This window comes from Akebia trifoliata, chromosome 6 (genome assembly GCF_017979445.1).
Source record: "Akebia trifoliata isolate Shusen 1 chromosome 6, ASM1797944v1, whole genome shotgun sequence".
Taxonomy (NCBI): domain Eukaryota; kingdom Viridiplantae; phylum Streptophyta; class Magnoliopsida; order Ranunculales; family Lardizabalaceae; genus Akebia; species Akebia trifoliata.
In genome coordinates, this window is record NC_141380.1 from 493821 (window position 1) to 513542 (window position 19722).

General features: G+C 36.7%; 2 protein-coding genes across 3 annotated transcripts; one reads left to right on the forward strand and one right to left on the reverse strand.

The window, feature by feature from the left end:
* Positions 1-717: 717 nt before the first annotated feature.
* LOC147399363 (B3 domain-containing protein Os07g0679700-like) lies at positions 718-13052 on the forward strand. 2 transcript variants are annotated; one of them, XM_086444675.1, is made up of 13 exons: positions 718-1264; positions 1423-1552; positions 5633-5714; positions 5813-5914; positions 6614-7287; positions 7421-7517; positions 7646-7820; positions 8076-8152; positions 8248-8658; positions 9612-9661; positions 9944-10057; positions 10151-10218; positions 12223-13052. In XM_086444675.1, the coding sequence occupies exons 2-13, from the start codon at positions 1440-1442 to the stop codon at positions 13026-13028; spliced, it is 2769 nt and encodes a 922-aa protein (XP_086300801.1). In that variant the 5' UTR covers positions 718-1264; positions 1423-1439; the 3' UTR covers positions 13029-13052. The 2 variants fall into 2 exon arrangements, with proteins under 2 accessions (XP_086300801.1, XP_086300800.1); XM_086444674.1 differs by having other exon boundaries at positions 718-1263; positions 1415-1552.
* A 1683-nt stretch (positions 13053-14735) lies between these two features.
* CYP79A2 (phenylalanine N-monooxygenase-like protein) lies at positions 14736-19713 on the reverse strand. The gene is made up of 2 exons (XM_086444676.1): positions 18580-19713; positions 14736-15953 (listed from the first exon to the last, which is right to left on the reverse strand). The coding sequence occupies exons 1-2, from the start codon at positions 19645-19647 to the stop codon at positions 15312-15314; spliced, it is 1710 nt and encodes a 569-aa protein (XP_086300802.1). The 5' UTR covers positions 19648-19713; the 3' UTR covers positions 14736-15311.
* Between the last annotated feature and the right edge of the window lie 9 nt (positions 19714-19722).

Sequence of the window (19722 nt, forward strand, 5' to 3'; positions counted from 1 at the left end):
GATTTCTAGACGATGAACCACCCTATTAAGTGGATTGTTGGATGATAACGATGAAGATTGAACAATGTAAATAAATAATCAACGCATGTCATGATACTTTTACAATATACAAGGAACACTTGCCTTGAGATCTAACAAAATCTAGCAATATTATCATACAAGTGGGAAATCCAACATACATGAATCCATCTAAATGGACGACATGTTTATGTGGCACTTGAAGCTTTTGATTAAGCATTTTCATTAATCTACTCTCATCCCTGAACCTTACAAGATTGAGATACCGTTAGAGCAAACGTACATAGTTGGTGTACTTTATGTCACGTTGACTACATGTAGTCTAAGACGAACACGTTTAGTAATTCATGGAGGGTGGGTATTTATACTTTATACTTTACACTTTACAGTGTACAGTACTTTTCTGCCATTTTGTTTAAAGAAGGAGGATATTTTCGTAAAATACAAGGATTAGGTAGTTTGCGACTAGTAGAATAAAAGTCGACCGTAGCCGACGGAAACAAACTACGTAACAATGATGTCATCATTAGGTAGGTAGTGAGTCATACTTGGAATGAACGGTGATTGAAGCACTCTGCCCAATCGACCTACCAAAGAAGCCTTCGTTGTTGAAACATGAGATAATTGACACCTATGAGTGGAATTCGAAAAGACTTAAAAGACCATCTCATCTCATCTCGTCTTGTCTGTAGAGAACTAAGTAAACATAACAGACCAATAAGGTTGGTTATTGGTCTTCTGTTTCTATCGGACCACCACAAGTGTGAAAGCGACAGGGATATTTTGGTAAATTTCGGTAGATAGATTCTGTAAGTTGTAGGTGTGAACTAAGAAACGCCTAGTGGCGCAGCTTACCGTGCTGTCCCCACGCCGTAATAAAATTTTAATGGAGAGAAAAAACAGGGAGAAAAATAGGTGATGGAGGTATAGAGAGAGAGAGAGAGAGAGAGAGAGAGAGAGAGATTGCTGTGTCTTCAAGTGTCGTGCATGCATGTTTATGAAACTATTTGGTCTCTGCATGCACACGCTTTCTTCTTTCAACTCAATCGCCGTTAACGTTTTTCGATCCCGGAAACTGACAACATATTGGATCTGACGAATTATCCGGTCAAAGTCTTGGTCTAAGATAGAAAATTTGAAGAACACGAAGTACGAGAAGAAGAAAGGGAAAGTGACCATGTTTTGTCTTTGTAGGGTTTTCGATCGAAGAGAGAAACGCAGCTAGGGTTTTAGAGATTGATAAGAGGTGAGTTATATTTCTTATTTCAATCTATCAAATAGATTTATAGATTTGGTTGTTTGATTCTTTTATTGGTCTTTGTTTGAAGAAAAAAGAAGAAGAGAGGATTACCGAGTCTTAATTTTTTTGGGGGTGGTGGGGATTTTTTTTTTTTCTGATTTTAGTGAGATTGATTCGGTGGATGGCGTCGAAGATTTGCATGAATGTTTCATGCGGGGCGACATCGTCAATCGAATGGAAGAAAGGGTGGGACTTGCGATCTGGTGGATTCGCGAATCTATGTGATAAGTGCGGGTAAATCTCGTTCTTTGAAATTCAATTTTTTTTTATCAAATATCACGTTTGATCATGTTGTACGGACATATTTGGGCTTTTTTTGTGTGTGTGGGTGGGTTGAAGGAAGGGGGGGGGGGGGGTGTTAACTATGTCGTTTTTATTTTCCTTATTTGGATGGATTTATGAGATTTTGCTGTTTATTTTTCGAATCTATAATTCTATATGGCTTATTTATGCTCCAACTAAAAGTTGGTTTTTGGACTTATATTTCTTATTTCTATTTATGAGACTGTTTTGTTTCAACTATTCTTTGTTATGCGTTTTGACGTTTTATTCGGATCTCAAGGTTGTGTTTGTTAGAGGTGGAGTTGGTACTTGTTATGTAGCGGGTTTCATTTCATTTCATTTCGTTATATTTACTTTATTTTGAATAATATTAATGTAACTTATCAAATAATAATAATTGTAATAGCATCAAGGCTATATTCGTAGAAAAAAAGGAGTGCTATCCTTACATGCCCATTCTTTTTCTTCCTTTTTTTTTTTTTTGATAATCAAGTGGGTTAGATGTTAGTAATCAGTTGGTGAAGCTGGGTGTTGACCCCCAGTTGAGGTATTGACACTCATCAACTTAGTATGCCGGCACCTTCAAATTATAAGTGAAAAAAATCATGCCATCTATGCCCTGTAATCGTGTGCCAATATGATGTGTCTTGCACTGAATCACATGCTGCATGCAATGTATTAGCACGCAAGGATAGTATTATACTAATAATAGATGACACAAGATATAATGTCGATAATAATTCTTAATAGTTTCAACTTTTTTCGAACATAATGTGTATTTGAGTGATTTGATTGTGGCTATTTTTAAATTTACTGGTTTTGTTTTTTTAAATTTGAGACCTCATGGAAAGGAATTTACAATCCATTGCATCTATAGGTAAAAAAAATAAATAAAATTAAATGATCTTAAGACCAATTTATGCACAAATTATTAATAGATGACATGGTTGGAACTTGGGCAACAAGCATCATATGTATATGAGTTTGCAAAGTTCTGAGTTTTAGAAGGGTACTTGGTATTTTAATGGTCATGGTAGGAACATAACCTCAAGACATTGTCTATATAAATGTCTATATAAATAAACAAAGAATTTCCTGAGTAGGTTTTGTAGGCCAGTTTTATTTACTTTTTGTCCTTAAGCAAATTGATGACGTCTTCTTTGGGCAATTCTGTTTTTTTGATAGGCAAGCATGTCAAGGAGTTATTTGCCTATTATGTGGGAGAACTATTCAATTTTAACCATGTGGTACATTGGTTTTGTGATATAATTCAGTTTTGGCGGGCCACGATCACATGGCTGCCTTAATACAAGTAGAGGCCCAAGAGGGGAAATTTAAATAAGGCCTTTTTGATATGTTATGTAATATATTAACATTAATAATATTAATTAATTCTTTATATAGTAAAGAAAATTTACTTGAAATCTATTCTTCTCATTTTTGAGATGCAAATGTATGAATTACGTTTTTGTATTTAAGTTTTGCTAATATTGCATTTTCAATAGATAATATGACTAATCCACTTAATACCTTTGTCTTCAACCTCTAGCCAAACTCCCTTGATTTTTCTTCTCAAAACCAATCATCTACCTCAACCTTCAAACCTCTAGTCATGATAGTATTTTTTGTTAAAGTATAAAAGGATAAAATTTTGGATAGAAAAATCTAGGGTTTTGTACAATGGGTTAAGACAACGTAGAAAACATTGGGCCAAAAAAAGGTTGAATAGATTGAAAATGATAGGTTTTGGGTATAAAATAATTTAGGATTTTTGGAAAAGTAATAAATAATTAAATTTTGGATTAAATAATCTAAGGGTCTTCAGTAAAAAAAAAATCCAGGTGTTTTTATAAGCGGTTATTACTTGCTTGAAAATGATGAATTAAAGATAAGGTTGATTTGATTAAAAAATATATATAGTAAAGATTTAAGAGCTTGAAGATGACTGATTTTGGGAAGAAAATTTGGGGATTTTGGCCAAAGACTGAAGACTAGGGTATTTAGATCTTTTTTTCATTAGCATATTAAGAAGACTGAGGTCAAGGTAGGCATTCCATTAACTTTAAAATATAGGGTGGTGTCTCTAATACTCACCAAAACTTGGAGGTTTGTCTAAATACCTTTTGTTTTTCTTTAAAAACTTCCAATGCATGAAAACTTATTAGGAGTTCCTATTTTATGGGAATTTTCAAATTGAGTTCTAATTGTATTTTTTTGGTAAACTATCGGGGGGGGGGGGGTGGTTATGAAGAATTTTATTTCCCCTTTTAACGTTCATTGTATTGGATTCTTAAAAGGAAATTTTTTTTTTTTTTTTTTGGGGGTCTTAGGCAACATCCTAACTTGCCTTATGGTTGAGCTCTAATCACATCAATCCTATCAACTGTAGTAAACCATGAAAGAGTAGTAGGTGTGGTAGTTGGATGGGTGAAAAGGAGTTATATTGTTTGTGGGGGAGACAATAGTTTATTATAGACAAGAGATCAGTTGATGGAAAGGTCGGTTGCAATCATGATCCTAAGGTGCCTTGATTGCTAATCATTTTGCTTTTGGAGAGGTGTAAATGTGAGGCGAGATTTTGATCACAGGTCAGTGGTATTACCATACAGAGACTTTAGCACCTCACCAAAGTAGCACCCTAATTGCAAAGTCAAGTCTCTCAGTATTAGCTTCTAGAGAATAAGATATAGCTGGAGAAAGCTAGCTGTTGCAAAGCCTAAAATATCCCGTTATCTTTGAGAAGCATCCCTATTGTCTATGATCTAGAAGGCATATGTAGAAATAAAGAAGAGAAAAAAGCATTGTTCTTTTGGTGGAGCAACTAAGAGTTTATTTAACTTGAGAAATTGAAAAAAGTTCAAACTATGTAGCATGGATAGAATTAGAATTATTTGAACTCTAAAGGTCTTGTGGAAATACTAAGGTGGGCATGTATCCTAACTATCTTGTTTTAAGTTGTGGGAGCTACCACCACCACCACAACAAGCCTTATCTCAAAGATTTGGGATCAACTAAACGACTAAGTTGACTTCATATCTTATTTCATCATGTCCATGAATGTTCTTTTGGCTTTTCCTCTTGCTCTTTTACATGAGAGCTGTGTAACATAGTTAATCAAATTGTTAATTTCTCACATCCGAATCTTAGAAAATCCTTTTAGCCGTAACACATGATCATAGGTTTATTGTCAAATTTCGATTTCTCGATGATACCCTCTGATCTAATTTAAGCTCCATAACAGAGAGATTATATAGTTTTACATTAATAGATTGTTGGTGTTGTCTATAACTCTTAAGCATGCTAACTGGACTGACATGCAGGAATCTTCTATTCTCAGTCCTGCTTTGAGAATCTCATACCACCAGCTATTGCTACTACTAGGACTGTATAATCCACCATTAGCAGTCCTAGTAGATGGTGTAAAAGGTTTAAGGAATTTAGGGGTATATTCTTCGAAGATTTCCTTGTTAGATGGGAGAGGGTGTGTAATGTAGATATGGGGTAATCTTGTTTCTTTTCTTTGGCAGCTTGACCGCCTTTTGATAGGTTTGTACTCCTTTCTTTCGGTCGGTCCCATCAACCTCTGTTATTATGAAATGAATTTATCTTTACCTATACAAAAATAATAATCCACCATTAACATCTCTTATGTTGTGATTGAAATCTAGTTATCATTAAAAGTTTTAGTTACTAGTTGTCATAATTCATTAAGATTGAACTTTTAATACTGTGTGAAATTATATGTATAAAATTTTTAGCTGCTCCTACTGTTCAAATTTTTCAATAGCCACTCGTGCTCCCAAAGCCACAAAGCCTGTTGTCACTTGATAGCATCATACAACTACATTTTCTAGCTGCAAGGAATTCTGTTTATTTATGTGATCAAAGGAGGAAAGGACAATTTTTTTATAAATATAATCATCTACAAATTACTTAAAAGTTTTGAAAAAAGATCTATTACCTCAATGTATTACGATTTCAATAATTTTTTTCTTCATTTTGGTACGCCTCTTGATATGGCATTGATTACAGGTCTACTTATGAGCAATTAGTTTTCTGTGACACGTTCCACTTAAAAGAATCTGGTTGGAGGGAGTGCAGTTCTTGTGGCAAGGTAAACTGGTAGTGTAATAGTTTTAGTTTTTCTTTCTTCCTTCTTTTGTCTTTTAAGTTGTTATGTGCTATATATCTAATCGAGTTTTTTAATGGCAGCATCTCCATTGTGGCTGTATTGCTTCAAAGTCTTTGCTTGAGTTACTTGATAATGGGGGTGTAGAGTGTATTAGCTGTGTGAAGAGTTCTGAACTTTCCACGGTAAGATGCTTACATAAACCGTTGCGAAATCATGCCTTTTCGTTAACCTTCATAAAGCTTTGGGTTATGTGCCTTGAAACATTCTTTGTTGGTTCTGTATTGACGAAGAGAAGATGCAATGCCACTTTTAGTGGATGTATCGACCTTTGCCCTCTTGTCTTAAGCTGCGTAATTCCACTTTTTCAATTAGTCATGTTACTTATCAATATCAATTCTCTAAATGTCTCTGCCATTTTCCTGAATTTATGTCCAATCTTTGTATTTCTGGTTATTTTGGTTGAGTCATCATTAAGAACTTAAGATACCATATATCCTTGTTTGTGGTAGCTAGTGTTCAGGTACATGTAATTGTGTTTCACAATAATGCATGGGATCTTACAAATTAATGGATAATAAGGAGTGGAGAAAAGGATCATTGGGGTGGGGGTGCAGGACACGACAGATACATTAGTGGACATGGAGTTTATATGATCAAGAAGCAATAGAGTGGTTGAATTTTTTCTAATGAAATTTTATCTTAATATTTGTTAAGTTTTTTGCTACCAGATTTTAGTACTTGTTAGGGTACTGTTAACCATTTATTTGGTTTCCTTTTCTGCATATATTGGATATTTAATGGGCAATGCTCTTGAAGTGCTGATGAAAAGAACTCCATCTCTCAACCCTCTGATATTTCTGAACTTCTTGGAATTTATGCAGATCCCAAGTGATGAAAAGCCAGATGAATTTGCTGCAACAGAAACAGATAATGTTGGAGAAATGCAATCTATTTCTGTGGACAATAAAATGGTAGGAGATGGTGTTGATATGGGAAAGTTTATGCAATTGGGCAATATTGAGGGTAATGAGCGGAAAAGCTTGCTTCAATCTCAGAAAGATGACATAAATGGCTCTCTTGGGCAAATCAAAAGAGAGCAAGTCATACTTCCAACGAAAGAAGGCGGAAGCACAAGCTTTTCAAACTTCAATCGAGTATCCATTGGACCATCTCAACTTGCCAGACATCATAATAACAAAGAAACCGTAGGGGCTAAAGATATGTACGAATCACTAGCCCAGACATGCTTGAGTATCAGCTTGGGCGCCCCCTCGGGAACAGCAAATCTTGCACTGCCCATTACTGGTGCAGCTGCAGTTATGGAAGGAAGGGAACAGAGCAAAATACCACTTTCCTTTATACAAGGACAAAGGTCCCGCCATCTTTTGCCCAAGCCACCAAGGATGGGTCTTGGCACCGGTCCAGAGGCATCAAAAGAAATGCTGCCACAGATACGTGTTGCAAGACCACCTGTTGAGGGACGGGGGCGGAACCAGTTGCTTCCACGCTATTGGCCAAGGATCACAGACCAAGAACTGCAGCAAATTTCTGGAGAGTATCCACAATTGTATCAATTTCTTTATTTTGAAATAATCTGCTGCAGAATTATACATATATTGTTTCACAGTTGTATATGTTTATGCTTATCTGTTTATCCAAACAATGTGATCCCCATGACTATATTTAAGTTCGAATTCCACAATTGTGCCACTTTTCGAGAAGGTTCTGAGTGCCAGTGATGCTGGTCGAATTGGTCGTTTAGTTCTTCCAAAGGCCTGTGCAGAGGTTAGTTGGAAAAGTACTGTATTACTGTTCTGCACATGTACTCCATACTTGGAGTTCTTTCCTTGTTGAGAGTTTTCCATTGTTGGTTTTGCTTGTTATGTATCTGTTGAACACAAAACCATGTGCAGGCATATTTTCCTCCTATCTCTCAACCAGAAGGCCTTCCTTTAAGGATTCGAGATGTGAAAGGGAAAGACTGGGTATTTCAGTTCAGATTTTGGCCTAATAACAACAGCAGGATGTATGTGTTAGAGGGTGTAACACCTTGCATACAGTCCATGCAATTGCAAGCTGGTGATACAGGTGTTTTATATCCCTCTTTTACTAGCTCCAACGTAGTAAATATAGCATGGATTGTTGTGGTTTATGGTCTGTAGATCTTAGACTCTGAATTAATCTTTAGTTACATTGATGCATATGTTCAAGTTCTTCATTCATTCCAGATAATTTGCCAACTTACTGATTTTCACTGTATCACACAATTTTACGTGTAAGTGGTGGCATGCTGTGTGCATTAATTAATCCTTAGGTCTTTGTTTTGAATCATTGTTGTTGCAGTGACGTTCAGCCGATTAGATCCTGAAGGAAAACTTGTTATGGGATTTCGAAAGGCATCAAACTCTGCGACTCTGCAGGTACTTTCACTACTTTCAACATAGGTGTCCACACACAGGAACCATATTAGAGTTTTGTTAGCACACTGACAATTATCTGATTATTAATTAAACAGGAGACCCACATATCTGCCATTGCTAATGGTTCACTTGCAAACGAAACATTCTTTTCGGGTGTTATTGAGAACCTACCTTACTCTGGCCTTCTTCAGTCTCTCAAGGGAAGTACAGATCCTCACCTAAATGCTCTGTCAGAACATTTGCATTCAGTTGATGGGGATGTAGGCTGGCGTAAAACTGAGAAGCATGGAGGAAGGCCAAATGAGAGCTTGATGCAGCCATTGCTGGTTCCAGAAAAGAAAAGGAGCCGTAACATTGGTTCCAAAAGCAAGAGGTTACTCATAGATAGCGAAGATGCTCTGGAGTTGAAGCTTACATGGGAAGAGGCGCAGGAGTTACTGCGCCCACCTCCAAGTATTAAACCTAGCATAGTCATGATAGATGATCATGCATTTGAAGAATATGAAGTAAGTAATATCCCAAGTATTATCAAACAGTATATTTTATTTGTTTCACTTTTAATTTTTATCGGGAAAGCACCTTATATGCTTTATATTTCCATTCCTTCTTTTGGGGAATATATCCTTGTATCTGTTCTAGTATCCGGCACTAATACACTGTACTTGCATTAGATAACTATTAAAAGTAACCTTGATTAACAACTGAGATCAAAGTATGAAACTAAAATGAGGGCCATATGACCAAAATTTATCTGTAAGATATAGATATATAGAGCTTATTTATTTATAGAGTATTTTTTTCACAAGCTTCCAATTTCTTCCAGTTGAAGATTGAGAAGCAGAACAGCATATCCTCCCTGAATTTGTTGCACTAAATGAGTCTTCAATCTCATTAAGCTGGTTATTATAAGGTGTAGAGAAAAATGGTGTCAATCTGCGACTACATTGAATGTTACTGGGAAATAACGTGTTTGTCAGAACAATCATATATGATCCTGGAAGATTAGCAGTGGAAGATTTCTGATTCCTTGTGGTGCAAGGAGCCTGATCCAGTTGTTTTGTTAATTTGATTTCCTTTTGCTGGGGTTTCCTAGGAGTTTAGATAACTTTTAATCTTAATTAATAACATTCTGAAATCTCTATAGTAAACATTTAAGTGGAACTTTTCTTGTTCACAATTTACTAATTTTCTGTTTAGCGACAGAAAATAGAGTTATTTTCTGGATAAGTTCCAGTGCATATTTGCTCACTTGCATAATAAACATCAAGATTGAAGTTGGGAGTTGGAACTTTTTTTTCTCTTGAAACTCTAACTTGCAAGTTACTGAAAAGTACCCATTATTGCTATTTACTGAAACTTTCATGGACTGGTCTAGGAGCTTCTCATGCAACCCTTGTTGGTTTCAGCTAAACTAGGTGACTGACCTCTCTAACAGATGCATGTTATTTCTATCATACAGGAACCCCCAGTTTTCGGGAAAAGGACGATCTTCACAACCAAACCATCTGGGTAAGGTTTTCCATAATTTATAGTTAGTATATCAGAAAGATAGGCAAATCTATTGGGATCCTTTTTGCTGTAAATTATTGTCGTGTGACCATCAAATATAATTCCATCAATGGTCAGAAGGTTGCTTATGGATTTGAAGATCTCGTTGGCGACATCCATCGAATGATGCAATTTCATTTTCTTATCCGCTTGCTTGGAAATTCCTACTAAATGCACATTTTATTTCCCAGAGATGCAGTAGGATAGCCATTTAATACTGAATTTACTGACTTGCTCTTCCAGGGGACAAGATCAATGGGCTCAGTGTGATAGTTGCTCCAAATGGCGAAGGTTGCCTGTAGATGTTCTTCTGCCTCCAAAATGGACATGCATGGACAATACTTGGGACCCAAAAAGGTCAGTGACAGGTTTTTCCATGTGACGGCTTTCTATGGGGAGAAGTACCTGATGTATGTATCTTTATTTTTATCATTTATGACTTGCTTGCAGGTGTGCATGTTCTGTAGCGGATGAGTTGAGCCCAATGGAACAGGAAAATCTTCTCAGGCTAAATATAGGTACTGTGGAATTTTATGTTTCCATTGAACACAAAGCACCACTGCAGAAACTTATTGTTTAGAAAATTAGTAATTTTAGTTTCTTAGTTGGGTTGGTTCTTGAAGATAAATTATGAGCTGTCTTGTTGCTACTACCCTTGGTTGAACCTGTAAGTGTGTCCATCAATCCCCCATGGATGTGCATGGTTTTTCATCATTTTAGTTGTTGGGTTGTCCAATGTTTAAACATGTTATTCGCTCTATTTCTGCATGAGATGGAAGGGATAAATATGATCCCAGAGACTAGTAATTATTAGTTGACAACCACATTAATTATGTGACAACCCTTACGCATTCCTAACAGAAACTAGGCATGGTATTGGATGACCTTATGCATACATGCAATACCTACTAATATGACCATGCATGCATTTATTCTACCATACATTTATACATGTATGCATATTGGTGTTGATTTTGGTGCATTTGAGCTTGTATATATATGGCATCTGTGCATGGATTTATTGAAGTTGTCATGATAAAATGCATGTACGCATGTTCCAAGTAAAACATGCATGAAATGAAAATTTATGTAGATGGAGTTAAGACTCATTATAGATTCTTGATGATGCAAGTGTGCCTGCTGTAATGTTCTTGGATGTATGAGTGGAGCATCTAAATGAAGATGCCTTAGAACTCAGGAATAGCAACATTCATGTGGATGTGATTTTTAGGAATATTTTCTGCCAAATCATTTGTGATACACTTCTTTATGTACATATGGCACCCCCTCAGAGCTATGGCATTAATTTTGGACTGCACTTTGAACATCTAAAAATAGATTTAATTTTTTTTTTTTGATAAATATAAATTATATAAATGAAGAGGCGAAAGGGAGGCTGAGGTAGCCCCCAAACAACAATATGAGCAAAACAACAAGAAAAAGAGAAAGAAAGCAAAAAATACATGTCCTGCGTGGGGCCACGAGTCACTAATGTTATCCCAATTAAAAACAAAGTCTTGGAAACACACTCCCTCAAAGTTTTTATTCAACTTTGACCAAAGAAAGAGCAAACCCAAGATTTCCAAGATCACAGTGTGAGACAAGCTCTCCTTGCTATGAAATACCCTGTTGTTTCGTTCTCTCCATAGACCCCAAGCAATTGCGAACGGTATGATAGTCCAGAGAAGCCTTTTTCTAGAATCGAAGATATTTAAACTCCAACCCTCCGGAAGCGCCAAAACAGATAAAGGAAGTACCCAATCCACCTGGAAACGGGATAAGAAAAACATCCAAATACCTCGGGAAAAAGGACAATGAATAAGTATGTGGTTAATAGACTCCCCATCCCTAGAACATAGAAAGCAAAAATTTGGAGTAATCCACCATCGATAGATCAAATTATCCAAGGTGAGGATTCTTTCCAAAGAGGCAAGCCATAGAAAAAAAGACACCTTTGAAGGAACAGGAGCGGACCAAACAATGGATGGAGATCCTACTTCTTCTTTCTATTTTATTCTAGTTATTCATATTCTTTCTTGGGCTAAGTTGGTAGTGACAATAACAAAGAGATTCATGCTTAGGATCAAAGCCGTTACAGCATGATGTATGCAGGGGTATAAAGTTTATTGTAGACCGAAAGTTTTCTATCACCCCTTCTCAGACACAAAAGGTAAAAGGGAGTTCAAATGGGGTTTTTAATGGAGAGAACTAACAAATGGTTAAAAGATTTTATGGGATGGAAATTTAGGTTATTGGTGCTCTAATTTAAAGGAAAAGGGAAAAAATAATAGAGAATAAAAAAAGAGAGAGCAGGGCACCCAGTATTCTATATCAGCCTAGGATCTTCAATAGTTTTGAGTCACCGCAGTAAAAGCTGAGGATAAAATCAGCACCTCCCAAGCTTCCATTTCTGGTAGATGGATAAGTCCTCAGTGCATTTTCATGCTTTCAGCTATCTTTATATCATGTATTATTTTTTCAGGTAAAATTTTGCAATAATTAATTCAAAATTTGTTTTACAGATTTCAGAAAAAGGAGAATTGCAGCAAGCAATAAGGCAATCCAACATGAACCTACTGGCCTAGATGCGCTGGCTAATGCTGCAGTTCTCGGAGACAACAGGAGTGAGTCAGGCACCTCTGTTGCAACCACCACTAAGCACCCCCGGCATCGCCCTGGCTGCACATGCATTGTATGCATCCAGCCCCCCAGCGGGAAAGGCCCCAAGCACAAACCCACATGCACATGCAATGTGTGCATGACTGTGAAGCGCCGCTTCAAAACACTCATGATGCGCAAGAAGAAACGCCAGTCAGAGAAGGAGGCAGAGATCGCCCAGAGGAAGCACCATACCTGGGGTGGTTCCAAGGATGAAGTTGAAGTAGATAGTGCCTCAAGGTGCACCTTATTGCCTTTAGATACTGAAGACAATGAAGGCAGGCGAGGAAATATATTGGAGTCTGGCAGCCATAGCAAAATCATAACTGAGAAGGCCTCTGACATCAGCAACAAGGGTCACATAGACTTGAATTGTCATCCTGAACGTGAAGATGAACTGCAAGCAGGTTCGGCACGTATGAGCATGATGAGCCTTCTTCAGGTGGCGAATCTTCCATTAGAAACATATCTGAAGCAGAATGGGCTTACAAGCTTGGTATCTGAGCAGCAAGCCAGTTCTAGCTCCCATTTATTGCCACAGGCAACTGGGGAAAGCGAGGGACGGCCGCCTGACGAGGGCTACTTTGCTTCTGTGGTTTGTGAGCGTGAGAGTGGTGGTGGTGATGAAGGGTATTGTGGGTCAGATCAAGCCCGAAACGATCCAGTTTGAGATATTGTTTGTTTGTTTTTTTTTTTTTTTTCAAAGAGTCATTATGTTGTTCTAATGGGTGATCTTTTCATCTGAGTAGTGATATGGGAGGTGCAATTGTATGTAAATTAGCTTTTTTTTTTTTTTTTTTTTTTTTTTTTTTGTGGGTATAAGTGGGTGGTTTTATGTTTGTGTTTGTAGGTGTGCCTGTTTTTACTCTTTTATGAGTGAAAAAAAAAAAAAAAAAAAAAAAAAAAAAAAAACTCACATGGACAACTCAAATGATCACTGAATCAGTTTAATGGCTATCACAAGTACATTGAATTTTTTTATATTTGATATCTCATATGAGAAATCCTCTATTTATAATGCCAACCTTATTGCATGAAAACAATCTGATCAATTCCCAACAACAAGCTTTTTATTTTTATATTTTTGAAATTCAGACCTTGTTAAAAAAAAAAAAAAAACCAAGAAATAGTGAACTACAGTGCTTTCTGACCGCATTCTTCCTAAAATGTCTCAAAAACAAACACCAACTAAAAACATACCTTCAAAGTTGGGGAAGAATGAACATGTATGTAGGATGAAAAGAAAAAATAATAGATAAAATAAAAGCATTAAAATGAAAAATGTAAAAGAGATGTGCAAAAAAGAAAAAATAAATAAAAGACATTTGACTATAAATAGATGAATTGAATGGAGGAAGAAAAATTTTCGGGGTAAGACTCTGTTAGATGATTAAAAACAGATCCTCCTTTTTGACTTAATAGTATCTTAATTTTCCACATTACTGAGCTTTAAGCCCAGTCAGAGAAAATTGGTTTTTGGAATTTGAGTTTTTTTCTTCCTTCCAATCTCTATTAGTTAACGCGGACACAGAAATGTCTCCACCTACCAATCCAACCACTTAATTCAATTTTTGAAATATTCAAAGTTCTAGGGTATGGATCCTCCGCTCCATTTCAATAAAATAGCTTGATTGGTAAATTATAAACCTTATTTTCATCATTCATTTGTTAGAAAAATAATTTTCAAATTAAATCTGGAGAAAAAACACCAATCATTCTAGAAAGGGTGTTCCTCGTGAAGGGAAAAAAAAACAAAAAAAAAAAACCCTCAACTCTAGAGCAAAGAATCAGGTGTTTTATTTTTTAATTTGTTAAATTTATATGTAAGTTGTGCACTTAATTAAGAGTTTTGAAAAGTAGTGCAATGAATTTATCAAGAATCGTGATAATCTGACTACCTCATGTGGAAAACTCAATTGACTATCCTGATGTGACAAGTTTGGGAACTGTACATCTACACATGTCAAGATACACAGCTGTACTTCCACTTAAAAAAAGTGTATCTCAAGGAAACCGGGTATCCCAAGGAGCACAGATTTACAATTCTCGAATTTGTCACGCCAGGTAGTCGATTGAGTATGCCACATGGGGTAGTTAGATTATCACGATTCACTTATCAACGAGTGTACTTTCTGATTCTCCTTTAATGCACAATGTTCTATAAGTAAAATAATCAATTTGCCTTTTAAAAAAAAAATGATCAATTTTCCCACGTAGAAAGGAGAAAGGAGGATACATAAACATCAAACAATAATGAGTGAAAGACTAATAATAATAAGAGTCATGGTAATCTGACTTAGGCACGTGGCAGGATCGGAAACCGTAGATATGCTCTCCTCTCCTCAGGATACAAATGCTTTAATCAGATTATCAGCACTCTAATAATAATAAGCAACTTTTGAATGGGAGCCAATTACAATTAAAAGAACAATGTAATACAAGAGAGTGCAATAAATTACATAAAATTATCCTTTAAAGCATTATTACAAAGCCAATGCTCACATTATTACCATAAGAATAAGAAAGACAAAATATGGAAAATCCTTTGGGGGATTTTGTTTTTCACTGCATTTATGTGATAGTGATAAATGTCTTTCATCGAGATATGAGTAAAAAACATCTACGGTTATGTGGCCACCTCCACGTCAGAAATGTGAGAATCACAGTAAATCCCTTTGTCACCCCAGCATTACTCATAAAATATAATTCTCTTCATTGAGATAAAATGAAACTTTTATGGAAAATGTTGAAATGAGAAAAAGAATTTACTGCGATTCTCATAAGTCTGACATGGGATGTGCACATAATCACAAATGTGTTTCCTCGCGATACGAGTAAAAACCATGTAGGATTACGATTATGCATGCATGTCCACGTCAGAATTGTGAGAATCACAGTAAATCCTGTGTCACCCCAGCACGACTCAACTTTTATTTCCATAAAAAGGGATGTTTTAATGCATTGGGTACACGTGTGCCTGCAAACGTGGCTTAGCATGCGCATGCAGCGATTTAGCTAAGAAGAGATCATGAGTTGACTCAGAGAGGTCGATGCTCAACTCGCCAGGTGGCACACTCCAACTAAACGCTTGAAGAAGCCTAGCCAATAGCATTACAGTCATGGCAGACCCAAGTGGAACCCCCATGCACCCACGACGTCCTGTACTAAATGAGATGAAACGGAGCTCTGGCTCATTCAGCTCGACGACTACGTCTTCAGCGGAGCCATTGTTTAAGTGGCGCTCAGGCTTGAATTTGAGTGGCTCATCCCAAACTTTGGGGTTTCGACCGAGTCCAATACGACTTAGTAACACGTGGCTACCCTTTGGGATGAAGTAGCCAGCAACAGTGGTGTCAGAGTTAGAAACATGTGGAAGGTTAAAGGGTGCAATGGGGTGGAGCCGAAATGCTTCCCTGGCACACGCCTTGACATAATCAAGCTGTGAAAAATCGGATTCTTGAACAAGTCTGTCCTTTCCAACCGCTTTGTCTATTTCATCTACTGCTCTTTGTAGAATTTTGGGTTGGTTGATCATTTCTGCCATTGCCCATTCGACTGCATTTGAAGGATTATCTACAGATGCATAGATCAAGTCCTGCAACATTAAAAATATCACACTAGTATACTCTTACCTTTCAATGGTTGCATACATAATGTATAATATAATTTAGTTAATTAGCATTGTTATTAAAGCCAATTAGTATCTTGAATTTCATGTTATATCAATTGTAGGGGGGAAAAATGAGATTGGAGCATTGTTAAATCCCACTTGTAGGCATGCATCATGGTAAAGGACACTTTGACGTTGAACTTACCCCTTTTTTTCATGTAGTGGAACAGCCCTCAGAGTTAATGTGTATGTGTTGTATAATGTGTTAAATAGTCTTATATAGAGTACAAAAATTAATGTAAAATTGAAGAAAATGGTGGTTTCATTTTTCTATACATATTGAGAATAAATATGAAAATACATTATGTCTGACAAACAAGGAGAAATACATTTATGACTGTTGTGTGAAATATCTAATATTCCTACGTTGGGTTTAGACTTCAAGATGCTAATTCAAAAGTAAAAGGGATCTTTTGATTGCTCTGTGAGTTTTCTAGCAGCTAAAAGAATTCTAGAGGTTTGAGAACTTGTAATCATTATTGATCTCTCTCTCCTCCATGGGCGTAAACAATTTGCCAAATCATGTAAATCCTTGTGTTCTTTATGTTTTTGTTTTTGTTTTGATTTATTTCTTTCTCGTGTTTCATTTTAATAATGCTTTCAACCAATCACATGTACCAGACTTTTGACATGCTATATTTAGTTGATTATATTATAATTTTAAAAATCATTGAGTCAGTGAAAATTCGGCTAAGTTTACTTGACTGGATTTTGAATTGAATAATGATGATCGCGTGTGGTCTTAGTACACAGTTGGGTACGGAATGATGTGGCAAGGGCACATAATCGCACATCTTTTTTCTTGTGTATCCTGATGAAAATGATCTATGGTTATGTGCCCTTGCCACATCATTCACATATCCAACCGCATACTAAGATCACGATTCTTCTGAATTTACTTGATCTCTAACTCCCTGAGCAACTTGAAAAATAATCGAGTCAATTCAACTGAGTTAGGTTCAAAATACACACTTAGTTGAGTCAGAGACTTGATCTACTAATATGATTATATAAAATATTTTCTGGAGCAAAAGTAAATATTTTTATTTATCTAAAATATTGAAATTTATTTATTTTTATTATTTATAGAATTAATATATTTTATTTGACTTGTTCCAATTGAATTGCAAGTTTTCAAAATTGGAGTCTAATCATGAGGTTTTTTTTTTCCCAAGAGCAGTGAACCAAAACGTGTCATGTTCTTATAAGAATATTAGGTGTCTACATGGCACTTTGTGGTTGGAGACTAAACATATTGGGCTGCGTTTTATGGCGAAAAAGGCTTGTTTAGGAGCCCTATATATTTTAAACACTAATCTAATAGGCACAAGACACTGTTCTAAATCCTAATTCTTTTTTCCATATAAATACATCTGTCATTGACGTTAGGATTGGTTGACCACCCCACGATGGACCTACACAACATAAATTACTACTTATTCTAACCATTGGATTAGGATTTGATAACAATTGTACACTACGGGAAAAAAGGATGAATTTGACATGACCCTTTTAAACACTAACTAAAAAATATGTAAATTAGACAGGCAACCTTTGTTACTAGTTTTACCGTTGAGCCAATCCTTAAGAGTAATTGGGTTAAAGTATTTACAATATAGGTGAAAACTATCACTTTCAATTTGTCGTAGATCTGATTTGGATACAAAGTAGTTTCCTTTGACATTTTTAAAAGTCAAGAATTTTTACATTTTACAAGTAGTTTCTTGAAATTAAATACAAACAAGTTACTTTCTTAAACCTATCCAAGGAGGCTTGCAGGACAATACTAGGTAGACCATTAATAACACCCCCCCTCCGGGGCGGAGCTAGTAAGGAGTTGGTGGGGCAATTGCCCCCACAGAACTTTGAAACACCCCTATATTTTCAACTAATTACATATCCCATTTGTCCCCAGTCCCTCACCTCCCTCCCCATTTGCCCCCACACCCTCACCTCCCTTCTTCAACTATACAACTAATAATAATTTGCCCCCACTATAAGAAAATCCTGGCTATGCCCCCACCCCACCCCACCCCACCCCACCCGTGACTAAGATTGAGAGATAAAGATAGTTTACAAACTCCTAATAAAAACAAATCTATATTGAATGTACATTAATCCCTTGGAATTTTGAGGCTAGAGAAGTACTTCTCACTCTTCTTATATATCTACTTTGTTATGGACCTTCGGCCCCACCTTACCCCAGATGGTGTAGATCATGTTGGTCTAAGCTGATAACATAATACCTTTTGGTGTTCTCCTCAGTATTAGAGGGTTAGATATGAGGTATTATAACAATGCGAATTAGGATACATCAAATTATTATCTTAGATCAATATTAGATTAGGTAGTTGTGTTACTTATATTATCACCCACAATTAACTATTTTCTTTATTTAATGTAATTTAATTTCACCTGAGGTTAATAGCTAGCCTTCTTGTTATTTTATGTTCCTGTGCTCCCATAAGGGGATCCATTTCGCCTGATTTATATGATCTGCAAAATCAAAATTAAAATTGAAAAATTATAATAAAAAAGATGCGAGTCTTACCGCTGTTTGTGCTTTGATCTCTTCGATTGATAGCAATGGCTCCCCATGGGTATCCTTAACTGAAATAAGTATATCAAGAAGGTCCTCTGGCTCTTTCTTGAGACAGCACACATCTTCACCACCTCTCCATTGCTTTATTCTTTCCTCAATTATCGCATCGTGATACTTGTTAACGATCCTAGTTGCCGCCTTCATGATCCTCTCATGGCCATCCAAATCTAACAATCTCAAGTTAGGCATGTAGTCTGATACACAAAAGGCATAAAGGAAAGAGAGTACGGTGAAGAGTGCGTCGACATGTTCTTCTTCTTCTACGCCCGGTCCTCCATCTGAACTTCCCTCCCCAAAGTACCTCTTGTTGAACATGAGCTTTCTTATTACATTCCCACTATATTGCCGACAAGCAGTCCTCACATCCACAACTGCACCACCACCAACAGTGTTATTGAGCTCGAAGCTTTTGCATTGGCTATAAATGTATCGAACGAGGTTGTCGGCTTCTTCCGTTCTTTTACCAAGTAGCCACCGAAGTCTAGCTGGACTGAGAACCTCTGAGGCAACTATCCTTCTCATCTTCTTCCATTGATCACCACATGGAGCAACAGCAATTGATAAGAACCCACGACTCGAGTACTCTGTCCCCATTGTGATAGGCCTTGACATAAATATCGCATCTTGTTTCTTCAAAAATTCCCTGGCAATCTTGGGACAATTCACTGGAATTACATGCACACCGCCTAGACGGATACATGCGATATTCGTATTCATCTCCTTCATGAGCCTTTCAATCCATCGGAATGCCGGCTTTTTACTAAGCAATTCGGGAAGGTTACCGACAATGGGCCAAGGTAAGGGGCCAGGAGGCAATGGTGTGATCTCTCGCTTCTGAATGCTTTTGGATCGAAATTGGATGAAAAATAACAAAATTGATGCCAGCACTAGGAGTGTAGTGGTGGGATATGTGGAGTTCATGAGAATTCCAACGAGGCCCGTGGTAGCTACGTCGGGGGAACCCATCCGGAGGGCCAAGAAGGAGGAATAGAGGGGTGTAGTGGTGTTGTTCTTCATGATTGGTTGGTTAATTGTTGATGGATTACGTTTAGGATTTGTAATATGGAGGGAGGGAGGGAGGGAGGGGGGTTA

What these genes read in the sequence shown, in the direction of transcription:
- LOC147399363 (XM_086444675.1), top strand. Translation starts at nt 1,440, where the DNA reads ATGGCGTCGAAGATTTGCATGAATGTTTCATGCGGGGCGACATCGTCA. An exon ending in TTCCAAAGGCCTGTGCAGAG is followed by an intron (nt 7,518 to 7,645) that starts GTTAGTTGGAAA and finishes AACCATGTGCAG; the next exon opens with GCATATTTTCCTCCTATCTC. An exon ending in TCTTCTCAGGCTAAATATAG is followed by an intron (nt 10,219 to 12,222) that starts GTACTGTGGAAT and finishes TTTGTTTTACAG; the next exon opens with ATTTCAGAAAAAGGAGAATT.
- CYP79A2 (XM_086444676.1), bottom strand. Translation starts at nt 19,647, where the DNA reads ATGAAGAACAACACCACTACACCCCTCTATTCCTCCTTCTTGGCCCTC. An exon ending in AGATCAAAGCACAAACAGCG is followed by an intron (nt 15,954 to 18,579) that starts GTAAGACTCGCA and finishes TTAATGTTGCAG; the next exon opens with GACTTGATCTATGCATCTGT.